At 40.7% G+C, this 13,510-nt stretch overlaps 1 protein-coding gene across 2 annotated transcripts in view; it reads left to right on the forward strand.

Annotated features, from left to right (window-relative positions):
* ULK2 (unc-51 like autophagy activating kinase 2) overlaps window positions 1–12,271 on the forward strand; it is a 40,310-nt gene extending 28,039 nt beyond the window's left edge. The window contains exons 17-28 of one of the 2 annotated variants that reach the window (XM_068415699.1): window positions 66–211; window positions 445–525; window positions 3,339–3,625; window positions 3,748–3,938; window positions 4,447–4,556; window positions 5,385–5,537; window positions 6,267–6,475; window positions 7,756–7,934; window positions 8,880–8,998; window positions 9,361–9,518; window positions 10,185–10,320; window positions 10,424–12,271. In XM_068415699.1, coding sequence (XP_068271800.1) covers window positions 66–211; window positions 445–525; window positions 3,339–3,625; window positions 3,748–3,938; window positions 4,447–4,556; window positions 5,385–5,537; window positions 6,267–6,475; window positions 7,756–7,934; window positions 8,880–8,998; window positions 9,361–9,518; window positions 10,185–10,320; window positions 10,424–10,491 — 1,837 coding nt within the window. In that variant the 3' untranslated portion in view covers window positions 10,492–12,271. Of the gene's footprint in view, window positions 1–65; window positions 212–444; window positions 526–3,338; window positions 3,626–3,747; window positions 3,939–4,446; window positions 4,557–5,384; window positions 5,538–6,266; window positions 6,476–7,755; window positions 7,935–8,879; window positions 8,999–9,360; window positions 9,519–10,184; window positions 10,321–10,423 lie in introns of those variants that run through there. The other variant, XM_068415700.1, reaches the window with a different exon arrangement.
* The last annotated feature ends 1,239 nt before the right edge of the window (window positions 12,272–13,510 follow it).

Below are 13,510 nucleotides of genomic sequence, written 5' to 3' on the forward strand. Positions count from 1 at the left end.
CTGAAGCTTATCTCGAGGAACCACAGCTACTATAGTGTGTGTAACCACTCTTTTCACCTTGTTAGAGCTGGAGTTGTGAGACGCTCAAATACTAGCCCAATGGGCTTCATGAAGATGGGCTCCTGTTCTCCAGTACCAGCTGACACTGCACAGGGTGTTGGGCGCAGGTTATCCACCGGATCTTCTAGGCCGTATTCTCCTTCACCACTAGGTAAGCCCATAAATTCTTAGCAATTGGTAAAGGTTTATCTGGAACAGTAATTTAGAACATTAATTCTTGGCTGAAATTATCTTAAACCAAAATCCACCCAACTAGGTCACATTTGCAGAAATAATTTCTGTACATGACTTACAGAAGGAAACTAACTAGGTTTTATTTTGCTTTACCTTCATTTGTAGGTGAAGCATAAAGTGTAAATTCACATTTTGATTTTGTTTGCATAGTTGGAACCATACCTGAGCAGCTTGGACACTGTTGTTGCGGACAACTTCAAGGACATGAATCAAGGAGTAGAAACTTCTCAGGTGAGAGACTTTGGACAATGCAACCAGTGCTCTTTTGATAGAGCTGCTACAGCGTTTTGGGAAGGGGGAGGAGAGCCAACACAACCTTAGTATGGGTTAATAGGAGACACTGGGTAAGCGGTGCGCTGAGTTTCTGTAGAAACAGCCTGGTTGTGGCTGTATCAAGACACCTTTCCCCATAACTAATTCCCTACACAATGAAAGAGCAACTGAAGTTTTTTTCTCAGTATGAAAAGGCAACTCTAATAATGCCTGTCTTTAAAGAGGGATGGAAGTGGATAGATTAGAATGAATGGTAGTAACATGCTTCTCAGAATCTGGTTTTGATAGACCGGCTCGGTCATGCCAGTCCTCAGAAAAGGGAGGAAGAATTGCCAGTGTACAGCGTGCAGCACGTTTTCGTCATTCCCTTAGGAAAGTGACTGGGATCTGATGTTAGTGTTGCTAAGCGTTCAGTAAGCTTTGCAAGTCATAAATTATTATGGCGTGCTAGCAGGAAAAAAAAAAGATCAAGGAGAAATAGGACTTCAGGATGTTCTGAGACTGTTAAAGATGGAATCACACTGTAATGTCAGAAGGGTTGGGCATAAGAATATGCAATTCAGCAACACGTTCTTTTGCTCTATGCACATTTTGGGTGCAACTTCTTCTTATCTAAAGTACTAGTTACACTCTTTAATTTTACTTTCTAAGAGGTGGTGGTGAAACTGCATTGTGGGTTTTTCCCCTATTTAAACACTTTGCAAAATCATCTGGAGATGATAGAGCCTTCATTTCTTGGAGTAGCCATATTTCAGATACCTGGGAACGGTTTCATCCCTATGAAATAAGTTCTATGACGTGTCCCAAAAATTGCCTTCATAATTGCTATGCTACTGGCAGTCTCAACAAAACACAAGGAATGAGTGAATCCTCAGATTTGAAACAGTCTCTTTAAAAAAAAAAAGGGTGTGTGAAGAGAACACAAAGCAGTGTGTATGCTTTTCTTGTTGCATCTTTGGATAGAATTTTGTAGGGCTGTTGGTTTAGTGCCTTTTGCCAGTGTCAGACTGACCTGTACTTGTAACATAGCACAAGCACTGCTTTTATGGCTGTAAGGGTTTTTAATGTTTTATTTCTTCATCTGTTTCCTGCATTCTTTTTCTACTTGACTTTATTTCTTAATTACAAATTAATGCAGTGGTGTTTCTGTTTATAAAATACCACAAGTTGCAGCGAGTCTGTTTCTCAGCGTTTAAATGGGTATGGGAAGCTGTCTTTTGCTTCTGGGTGAAGTGAGGTCATCTGTACTGAGATCTTCTAAGGACTGAAGGTGTCTGTCGTCATGTAGCTTCTGAACTAATGGAGCTGCTCTTGCAGCCAGTGGCAGCAGAGGACAAACTTCTAATTCAGAACCCTTCCCTGCAGTGGCAATGACGCTAGAACAGTAACCAGTGAGATTTCAGACTGGTTTCTGAAACGACAGGCGAGGACTTTCAATGCTATGTGACAGACTAGCAGAGGGATTTCAAACAAGCAAATTCTTGGCGGAGAAGTTAATAAGAAATAGACTTGATCCCTCTGCTGGAGTTGCGGGCAGAAAGGCTATTCTAAAACGTACTGTTTAATGGAGTGGAATGAAATCAAGATGAAGTAGCTCATGTTCAAAATCTAACTAGCAAGAGGATAGGCTTAAGGTTGAAAGATGTGTCTTAACAGTTGGGCACTTCACTGAGCAAACTGCAAGAAGGTTGTGATGGTTTTTGGAGCATACATTTATGAAACGGAGCCTATCTCAGAAGATTGTCTTGGCCAGCTCTTAAAAATCTTATCTAGTTAGTATCATTCATTTTCAGGTTTGCTTTTTTTTTTTAATGTGAATGAAATTGTCACTTCAGTGTCAGCTCTTTGAGGGTACAAAGATAGGCATTTTATCTGGGAAGCTGTGGCCATAAAGCTGAAGTCGTATGTACTATGTGTAACTTTGCACAGTTCCTCATCATGAGACATAAAAATATCCCAAGGAAGAGACCATTTCTTGAAATTTCAGGTTCCTTATTTTGAAAGAGGAAGGGCACCTTTGAGTAGGTGAGGTGTTCATAAGAGGTATTTCCCCAGAGCCCTCTGTTTAAATGACTGCGTATAGTTCTTCCATTTCTGTTTGATTTAGGAGAGACTGCACTCGTACTTAAGTGTGGACTCCCTTTGTACATAGTAAGCTTTTGAAAAAAGATTGTCTGGCAGACTAAAAAGCAAATGACTGCCCAAAGTAATGATCCCAAACTGTCCCATCTGAATAATTTGGTTCTTTTTAGTACCTAGTTTTCTTGCAGGAACCATGAGATGAGCTGCCTGTTGTGTCTGCAAATGAAGTCATTACGTCCAAAACAAGTCATTAACATGCAATGTCGCATTCACGCACTTGTTTGCAAGAATATAATTCCAGTACTTGAGAACCTCTATTCAACCTAGTGTCTTGGCGGCTGCACTTGAAATTTCAGTATTGGTTATGCCGTTCCTGCTAATCCAACCACTTTATTTGTCTTGATGCAGGTTGCCAGAGGTACTGCAGCTGCCAGTACAGCTGTCATCCTGAAATATTGCCTATTTGGCAGCCTGAACGTCTCATCAGTGTAATGTAGCCTTAGTCCAAGCAGCTGACAGGCTAAAGCCATTCTCCTTGCCATCTAGTGAGTTGGTGATCAAACAACTCACTTTATTTGCCGTCCCATGTCCCTTCAGTTTAATGTTGGTCTCTGGCATTTTGGGCTTCATTGATACGTTTTTCAAGCACTGCAAGTAGAATTTTACTTCATTGTTTCTCTTCCCCACAGGTTCTCCAATACCACCATCTCAGTCTCCACAGTCACTTCTGATGGGAGCAAGGTTGCAGAGTGCTCCTACTCTCACAGATATTTACCAAAACAAGCAGAAGCTCAGAAAGCAGCATTCAGACCCAGTGTGCCCATCCTATGCTGGGTATGGATACAGTCATTCTCCACAACCAAGTAGGCCGGGTAGCCTGGGAACATCACCTACCAAACATATGGGATCGTCACCTAGGAGTTCAGACTGGCTGTTCAAAACTCCCTTACCAACCATCATTGGCTCTCCTACTAAGGTTCGTTAAGTTTGCCCCTGTCATTAAATGTGGAGTGGTAACACACTACCTGAAACCATTCCCAAGAATATTTTGGGGTTCTAACTTTGTTTTTTGTGTGTTCTTGGTCTTGATTCTTAAAGGCATCAGCTCCTTTCAAAATACCTAAAACTCAAGCGTCCTCAAACTTGCTGGCCCTGGCTAATCGCCAGGGCTCGGTAGATACCCCATTGCAGCCTAAAGACATCACTGACCCAAGGGATTTCACGCACTTCCACTCGACCCAAGGAGGTGAAAAGCAGGCAGAGCAGCACAGTAAAGCTACATTCGGCAGGTAGGCATTGTAGTATTTATAACCTGCAAAGCTGGGGAGGTAACTTGGCAGGAGAATGTACATTGCACCAACAACTTGGAGGGGAAGAGCATGCAAAAAGTGAGCTGTGAGGAGATGCTGAGGTTTGGTGTATACACCAGAAACACTCTGTACCATGTATAAATATAGCATGGACTTCCTGGAGCGCTTTGGGTGGCTGTCTAGTTCACTTCTGTTTTGATTATCTGAATATGGAATTTCATTGCTTCTGTGAAGCCTGTTCAGTTTTTGCTTGAAAATCTATATGACAAAATTTGCAATATAAATTTTTAAGAGACAAAGGTCTCCTTATTTTTATGGTTGGCTCTATTCCAGTAGGTCCATGATGAATAGCGAGATTTCAAGACTTTCTGTACCTTTGTTGAAGAGTTCTCTATAATAAACACCAAGAATTGGAAGGTCATCCTTACTTGCAAGTTAGGAAGATCTTACTGAAGAACCTTGTGAATTCACATGTTTTTCTGTCTAGGTCTGTTAGTACTGGGAAGCTATCAGATCAGCAGGTGAAGACTACCCTTGGTGGCCAGTTATATCAAGGCAGTACAGACAGCCTCAATACAGAGCGGCCAATGGATACAGGTAAGGAACAGATTGATACATCCAAGCTGTCTTTATGTGCTAGGTTTTTTATGGAGTGCCAACGAGATACAGTTCCACTGCCAACTTTGATAATTGGTTCTGACAATTTTTAGTCTCAGTACAGAAGGCTTTTTTTAATCTTTAAGGGGATATGTTCCATTTCTTTAGCATAGCTTTAAAAATAACTGATACAGGAAAATATCTGTTACTGTGCTAAACACAGAAATAGCTCAACTGTCTATCCTGGATAGAGGGGTTTGGGGTTTTTTGGTTTGATTTTATTTTTAATACAACATTTGTGGCTGTCTCATTTCCTAATTCCACCTTGTTTTCATATGAAAGCCAGTTTATGTAATTTTGGGTGTTTTTTTTTTCTCATCCCTCCCTCAGCTTGTCCCTTGCCACAAGTGGCCACCAGAAGTTCTCATTTCGTTTTTGAGCAGATGGAAGGAGTTCTGCAGACAGGGCTGGTCTGTAGCCTCCAGACCTGTCACGGTCTGACTTTAGAATTTTTCTGTTGTATCTTTTGCTGCAGGACTGATGGTGTCCTCAGGCTCTCAGAGAGAGCCTCTGTTGCTCTTTTCTAGGTGAGAGTAGAGTGGAGAGAGATTGAAAGTAAAGAGATATGTGTAGACTGCATCTTGACTCTTTGTTTATTGCCAAGGCTGTCCACTCAGCTTGTTTTATTTGCTAGAACTTCTGACTAGTCTAAGTCTTGGATCTACATCAAAGCATGTTGTGTTGCAGTGCTCCAGTTTGCTGCATATAATTACTTATTGGTGTGATTGTATGTAGTAGGGACTAACTTACTGAAATGTTCTCTTCCAGCTCCAGCAGGGGCCTATGGAATTGCAATGGCACCTCCTTCCATGGGAAGCGGGGCAAGTTCTCGGGCTGTCATGTTTACTGTTGGGTCCCCTCCAAGCAGCGCCACCCCTCCTACCTGCACCCATATGGTCCTCAGAACACGAACCACCTCAGGTAAGACTTTCCTGACAACTGTGGACTGTTCTCAAATGCAGTATTTAGGCTTGGGCCAGTAACCTGATTACTGCCTTGCACAGTAGGTCCTCTAGGCCATACAGTAAACGTGCTCTGTAAAGTACAGATTAATAACAGACAACTTCTGGCTTTTCTCTCCTAAAGAGAGGGCCAGAGGCATGGATTTACAGTACAGTGGAGTGTAACCTCCTGCGTACACAGCTGTACTCCACCACAGGGAGTATAATAATCTCTATGGCAAAGGTGGAGAGGAAAAGCTAGATTTCTGATTCTGCATTTTTGCCTGCTGCTGTGCATTGTACCAGAAACAACACACAGTGGGTGTGAGCTGACTGTGGTTCGGCATGTGTCGGCTCTGTTGCCAGATATCAAAGATCTCAAGGTAAAGGTCTTCATCTGCTCAGGATGAGCAGGAGTGTGCAGCAGTGTGCTTTTCTGAACCATAGCACAACCTTTGGTCTGTACTGTTGGACTCTCTGCCTTGGAATCCTTGTCAGCCGTTTCCTAGAATCTGTGCTATGAATCGTCACTGTTCGTTACGGCGTAGCCTTTGCATTCTCTACAGAGTGATGCAAGGAACAATGAGGAGAGCCTCCCAAGAGTGAACCTGTGATGACTAATGATTTGTCATTTGCTATCATCCGCAGCCCCAGCGCTGCGAGATGGAGCAACCTATTAGACTGAATGTGTGTGTTATTTTTCTTGTAGTTGGATCAAACAGTTCTGGAGGGTCTCTCTGCTCTACTAGTGGCCGTGTATATATGGGCTCTCCTCCTGGTATTTATATGGGCTCTTCTCCTCCGGGAGCCGAGGCAGCTCCGAGTCTGAAGTACATGCCTTATGGTACTTCGCCTCCCAGCTTAGAGGGCTTTATCACTTTTGAAGCTCCAGAATTGCCTGAGGAAACTTTAATGGAGGTATAGAAAAAATAATTTAATGTTTTATAATGTGTAATGCTGCTAAAACAGAGACATGGTAAAAACAAGACTGCTCAGTGCACTTTGTAGTTTCCTCTTCGCTATCTCGCATATTCCTTTTTAAGATCTTGAAAATATTCCTGTATCAATTGTGACCAATTTCTCTTTGGTAGTTATCCCTGGCATTTCATGTATTTGAATAGGTACCCAAAGGAACATAACTGCTTTTGTTCACCAGAGCCTTCCAAAGAGGCCTCTGTTTTAACGCCAAGTCTCTGGACGTGGGTGCTGACAGTAGCAATATCCCTCTGGGCATTGTTTTTAACTGCTTCTTCGCAGTCAGTGGATGACATTAAATCCTACTTGTGGGAAGAGTGTCCTATATTTTTTAAAACGTGTGGAGGAGTGACACTTTAAAAATACATATTGGGGTGGTCTTTCACCAGAATGCTATCCTTGGACTGTAGATTTCTCAAGAGAGATTGCTGTTCTATTTTCTCATTCACATCTTGCTGGAAGGTGTTTGGATCCCTATTGAACCTGCATGTTATAATATGAATGTTTGACAGTACACTGCATTCTTCCCACAGAGTTTAAAATGTATTTAGACCTGCAAATATTGCTAAGATATGTTTGATAATTTTTGAAGGCTAACTTTTTTTTTTTGAGCAGAGACTATGCATGTAGTATCTGTTTTAGTCACCAAGAAGCAGTGAGTTGTTAGCTCCAACTGAAGTTGTTTAGTTTAAACTGTGAACTTTGGCAACAGCCACCTTTTAACACAATATAATTCTTGATCTAAGTGCAAATTAGAGCGAAGTAGATAAGTACGAAGCTTTAGGTCGGTTCTCTTGTAGGTATCAAGTCTGTTATATAATAAAAGCCAAATGTTCCTCCTGGCTTCTCATACAAGTGCCGAGCATACTTTTGGGTTGCTGATAATATAATAACAAGTAATATGTCCCACTTGTGATTCCTTTAGTTGCTCAGGTTTCAACAAACATAGAACTCCATGTCCCAGTTCCTTTGGCTTTGTTGAAAGACTTAAGTATAAGCTACAGTATCTTGAAATCATTAACAAAGAGAGAACAAGTTAATGTCTGTTGATCTGTTTGGACCCATTTGGTTCTGTAGTTCCTAGTGCTGGCTCTGCTACAGTGTGATTTCCACATAGAATTGACATACCAAGAAATTCTCAAATGATTAGCAAGAGTTTTAAGTGTACTTGTTTGCCTTATGGCTTATAATGGTTAAATTGTTGTCGTCTTTCCCTCTGACAGAGAGAACATACAGATACACTGCGTCATCTAAACATGATGCTGACATTTACAGAATGTGTTCTGGATCTGACAGCAGTACGAGGAGGAAACCCAGACCTGTGTACTTCTGCAGTATCGCTGTACCAAATCCAAGAGAGCATAGTTGTAGATCAGATCAGCCAGCTAAGCAAAGAGTGGGGGTAAGTATGCGGTCAAACAGTATCAAGAGAATTAGTGAATATTGAATAAATCAAAAATGAATTCAAACTATGCCCTTTTTGTTGGGAGTGATTGTTTTGCTGTATAGAATCTTTTATAGGAGTAAGTTTTTTAACAACTGAAGACAGAGCAGAAAGAGAAAAGGATAGAGAGACATTTGCTAGCAGACAAATAAAAGGACAGTGTTTTCTGGCATGCCACATACGTTGGGGAAAGTGGTGAGGAGTTCAGGCTTGAGGTGCAGCAGTGCATTTCTAAGCTTGGAAATTTGTGTACCAGCTTCTGTTAGATCTGAGCCTGCATCTGTTCCTGTTGACCAGGCTGAAGCAGAAGCACTGAGGTGGAGGTTGGGAAGGGGGAAGGAGTGTCCAAATTTGACCTTTTTTTCATGAAACCAATCAGCCCTAATAAAAAATCAAAAGCAAGGAGAAATATGAGAAATTTGGAGTGGTGGGAAAGGGCAGTTCCACTTCCTGCCTTCTTCCTGAAAAAGAAAACAAAAAAAACCCCCAACAAAAAAAAAAAAAAAACCTTGCAAAGTGTTTGCTTTTCACAACTGAGAATTCCAGGGGCATAGGAAATGACACTGTGAGAAAAGTACACCCAGTAGCTTGTGGTAAGACGTTGACCTCGGGCAGTTAGTCCCCACAAATAAGTGTTCCTTTTTAAAAGTCCACATTAAAGCAGTTTGTATTTGCTGCTGCAGCTACTAGATGAGCAGATGTGCTCTCAACCCGTGACACAGTGTTTGTGAAGGGAAGGGAGGGGTGGAGTTGCATTTTAAACATCTGTCTTCCTTTTCTGCTGCTGCTGGGTCCTATGTAGGGTTGCAAATAAAAAATGGTCCCTGCCCATGGCTTGAATGTGTTCAAGAAAGGTGTTTTGATACATAATTACTCTTTTTCTTTTTTTTCCCACCTTCCTAGACAAGTAGAGCAGCTGGTGTTGTACATGAAAGCCGCCCAGTTACTCGCATCTTCTCTGCATCTTGCCAAAGCACAGGTCAAATCGGGGAAACTGAACCCATCCACTGCTGTTAAGCAAGGTACACGCAACATAATCGGATTTGCTTTGCTTGTGATTTTCTTTGCATCACTCAAAAAGCTTAAATTGCAACATCTGTTTGTTTTCTTCTGTACAAGAGAATTGTAGATAGGTACAATTGCACAATTCTGATAGTAAACAAAGATACAGCTAGAAACTGTTAAGAAATGGGCAGTTACTAACTTGAAATGGAAATTATTTGATATATACTTAATTCATAGAAGTGGCAGGGTAAATAAACATTAAAAGCACAAGTTTAAACTGACTTTGCTCGTGCTGGGAAAAGCTGAACTTAGGCTATGTTGTTGTTTGGTTGTGTGGTGTTTTTTGGGGTTTTTTAATTTCTTCTTACCTTTCTTCCAGTTGTGAAAAGCCTCAATGAGAGATACAAATTCTGTATCAGCATGTGCAAGAAATTGACAGAAAAGTTGAATCGTTTCTTTTCGGACAAGCAAAGGTTCATTGATGAAATCAACAGTGTAACTGCAGAGAAACTCATCTACAGCTGTGCTGTAGAAATAGTAAGTCACTCCTTTTACCTAAATGGTAGAATATTGAGATGAATTGCTTCCTTCTCACATACCTCTTCTATATAACCAGAAAATAGAATGTATGCTTCCAGAATTCTGTTTGTAATAATTTTTCTTAGTCTTTCACTCTCTTTCCTGCCCTGCCTGAACTGTGGCTAAAGTCCCTGGCAGCTACTATTCCTCAGGGACCTTTCTCCTACATCAGCACATTTGGTACATAAACACTAGGAAATGAACTCCTAAGCCACACAGCCCTGCGTTCTGGAGCCGCATGCACTAAGGCTTACTAAAGCATAGAAGCAACAGAATAGCTTCGTCAATCTACCAGGTCAATTTGAGGAACATCAGCCTGTCCATACAAAGCAAAAATGGTAGCAAACACGTCGAAGCTTTTTCATGTAATTGATAAACTTTATACCTGCCGTGGAGCAGATGCAGTAACCATACAGGAAACGTAACTGCTTTTTGATGAGAGGGAAGTCTTTTTTAACATAGATGTCAAACAAAAGATACTGGCAAATATTGTGCTGATAATGGTGTAGTCGTGCACAATTAATTTATCTTCTTTACAAGAAAATGTAGGTATAAGAACAAGCATATCTATTCCTACGTTGTCGTAATGCAGTTTATGTAACTGAATCTCCTGAATGGTTCCAGGTTCAGTCGGCAGCTCTGGATGAGATGTTTCAGCAAACTGAAGATATTACATATCGATACCACAAAGCAGCCTTGCTGCTGGAAGGACTGACTAAAATACTGCAAGACCCTGCAGATATAGAAAATGTACACAAGTGTAAGTTCATGTTGAATAATGAAAATACTGAAAATTACATGGAATTAATGCGTTATAAAGTAACACTGAAGTCATCACCTATTTTACCTCTCTCTGTTTCCAGATAAATCTAGCATCGAGCGAAGGCTTTCTGCGCTTTGCTATAGCACAGTGGCTGTATATGAGCAGTAGGAATATCCCAAGGACCAGATGGTGTGAACATAAGGGACCACATCAGTGATACTGCACTTTTTTCACTACAGCTTAATTGTTGTCCTTGTTCTGCCCCACGTGGAAGATGATTCTTACATTTCTGTGGTGACTACCAAAGAAACAGCAGCATATTCAAAGAGGAGAAATTCCAAAAGTACACTTGCCTTACCGATCCAGCAGCTCCTTTTTCTTCCTAGCAACAGAATTTAAAAGAATCTCTCTTCACCTTTCAAACTGATCCTTGTATGTGTGCTTTGACTTGAATGATCAGGGTTTTGGTTTTTTTTTTTTTCCTCATGAGGTTTATAGAGAGTGGATCCTTCTGCATCAGGTACAAAAAGACATTTCCCTCAGAAGATTCCCTCAAAAGTTTGTGAAAAATATTTTTAAGTTGTCAGTAAAATGTGGCAGAGTGAATTTGGGAAACCCTAAACCATGTGCAAGTGCTGTTCGAAGCTTTCGGGGCTAAGCTGGCTTGTATTGGAGCTCACACGTAACCATGGCCTAGCTTGTCATGTGAAGGGGTGGCGAGAAAGCGCTCTCCTACACGGGGGAGAGATGGTAATGGAGGAAATTGTGCTCCATCTGCAAAATCCCCAGTGGGTTTTCAGCTGATGTGGATACAATTTGATGATCTTCTTCCAAAATATTTTGTTTTGCACTAATTTACTAAAGCAACTGTATATTCGTTTTTGAAGAACTATATAAAAAAAAAAATCAGAGAAAGAAGGCACAATGGACTTGGCTGAATTGCATTTCAGTGTACATAAAATTCTTTTCAGAATTTCAAACGTAGCTTCTAGAAGACTTTCAAACAAACTGTACAAACTTGTATTCATGTGAACCTTTCCATTTTATACCTATTTGTCTAATACTTGAGTAACTACTGCTCTGGACTTTCTCAGTAATAGCAATGTTGAGTTGCTGGTTGTTTGCTTTTTATATAGATTTGGTTGCATCTTTTGTTGTGCATGCGATACGTGCATTAATGCCTGCAGTCTCTAGGGGTGTAACGACAGTTCTCTGTGGTTTGTTTCTTGGGCAGTATTACAATAAATACTGTAAACTGAAAGGTTCTGCAAGGAACCATGCAAAACCAGAAAATAATGGTGAGGTTGGAGATGCTGATGAATTGATGTAGAATATCTACATACAGTGTGTGTGTGAAAAATCAGGATTATTTTGTGTGCATTTGAGGGGAGAGGTGGGAAGCTTCATTTAGCCTTATAGGCATTATCATTTCAAGCATCCCATGAGATCAGGACAGCAATTTGCAAAGTATTTAGGTGATCAGCTTCTCTGGAAATGGTTCCTATACTTCATTTTTGGGACTTTTTTTTTGTTACTCAACTGCTTGAATACTTGAATAAACCATTCTCCAGGACAAAATCATTTTAATCCTCTTAAACACAGTGGTCTGAACTATTTGACAAAGTTGTACAGGGCTTACACATCGAAATATTGTTTCAGTGTTCGGATAACCATGTGTTTCCTTTACTTTGACAGAGTAATGTACTTTTTACCTTATTTATCTGTATGAAATTCCAACAGTTAATTTGAAAGTGTTTGTTTATATAATGTTTGTATTTTTAGGTCTTTAATACGGTGTTTCTACCTCTCCTTTGTAATTGCATGCATTATTCTTGAAACTAGGTAATAACTCACTGAACTGTTGCGTAATAGCCTTTTTATTATGGCCTGTATAAATGTATATTAAGATAAAATAAATACTGACACTAGAAGTGTTTCTATGGTAAAACCAGGTTTCTGTGTCTCTCTAACCAAAGGCCAACGGTGTGAACTTCAAAGAAACGGTCTGTACTTGGCTGGTGAAGCCGGTTGCTGAATGTTCCCTGCTTGGGTCGAGAGATGCTCACCTCAGCAGTTGGACGTGCCACCAGGGCAGGATGGGGCAACTTGCTGGAGTTCTTTATCTCTGGATAGTTCTGGCACAAAGTGTCCCCGAGTTTGTTTTCACTTGCATTAGGAAAACAATTTCCCCTGCTTTTTGGTTGTTGTTTTTTTTAAACTTGGATTTGAAAACAAATATGGTAAGTAGGTTCCTGGGTAGCAGCTGTATGTTCTTTCAAGAAGGTGCTTGTTTGTTGCCTCTAGCAAAGAAGAGCTGTCTGGGCTGCCAGAACAGCATATACAGAGCTAATTGACAAAAACTGGCAGTAATTTACAGTTTCTATCCAAACTTTAGGAAAAACAGGCTTTGGCCACCATGTAGCTAATATCCTTTCCCCAGCTGAGGTGTGCTGTGGTAGCTGGTATGTGGGTGTTGTATTTCTTAGTTGTACTATCAAATTTTTCCCAATTTATTCTTTTAAAAAACCCTACACTTGTGACTGGCACATAAAGAGGATGAGGACGGAGTGAGCAGGGAGTGCTGATGATACGTCTGAACACGAATCTAGGAACAAAGCAAAAACCTTAATGCACAAGTCTAGCAGATAAGCTGCTTTTCCCAGGAACTCATTGGTTTTTGTTGGTTTTCTTTTTTTTTCTTAGGATTCAAGCTCATTCTCCTTCCACTCTTGCCAGCAAGACTACAGCTGCACAAACAGGAGGAGAAGAAAAGGACTATTCTTGTTTGCTGTTTTCAAGAGGAGGAGACCAATGTTCATGGCCCGTCTTTCTGCAGAAGCTCATTCCACAAAGATCCTGAAGCCGTCCTCTGTCTTCAGCTCTCCGAAACAGCAGGTGCTTGTTTCTACCAAATACTTTTTTTTTTTTCAGCCTTTTGAAAGATAGAACTTGAAAGGAGCTATTTGATGTGCTGCTTTTCTAGTTCAGCTCTCTAGCATCTACTCAAGAGCACCATGTTCCATACTTGTTCTGCTGTCTCCATAGTGTATGATGTCAGCTGAGGAATCTAAAACACATTTTGATTCTGACATTTTCTGCTTTTTATAAGCAAGAAGTTGAACTCTCAGCCCTTCCTCTGATGCAGAGAATGAAATCTAGTTAATTTAACCTGCAACTAATACACTAT

The sequence above is a fragment of the Nyctibius grandis genome, chromosome 18, assembly GCF_013368605.1.
Source record: "Nyctibius grandis isolate bNycGra1 chromosome 18, bNycGra1.pri, whole genome shotgun sequence".
Lineage (NCBI taxonomy): Eukaryota > Metazoa > Chordata > Aves > Nyctibiiformes > Nyctibiidae > Nyctibius > Nyctibius grandis.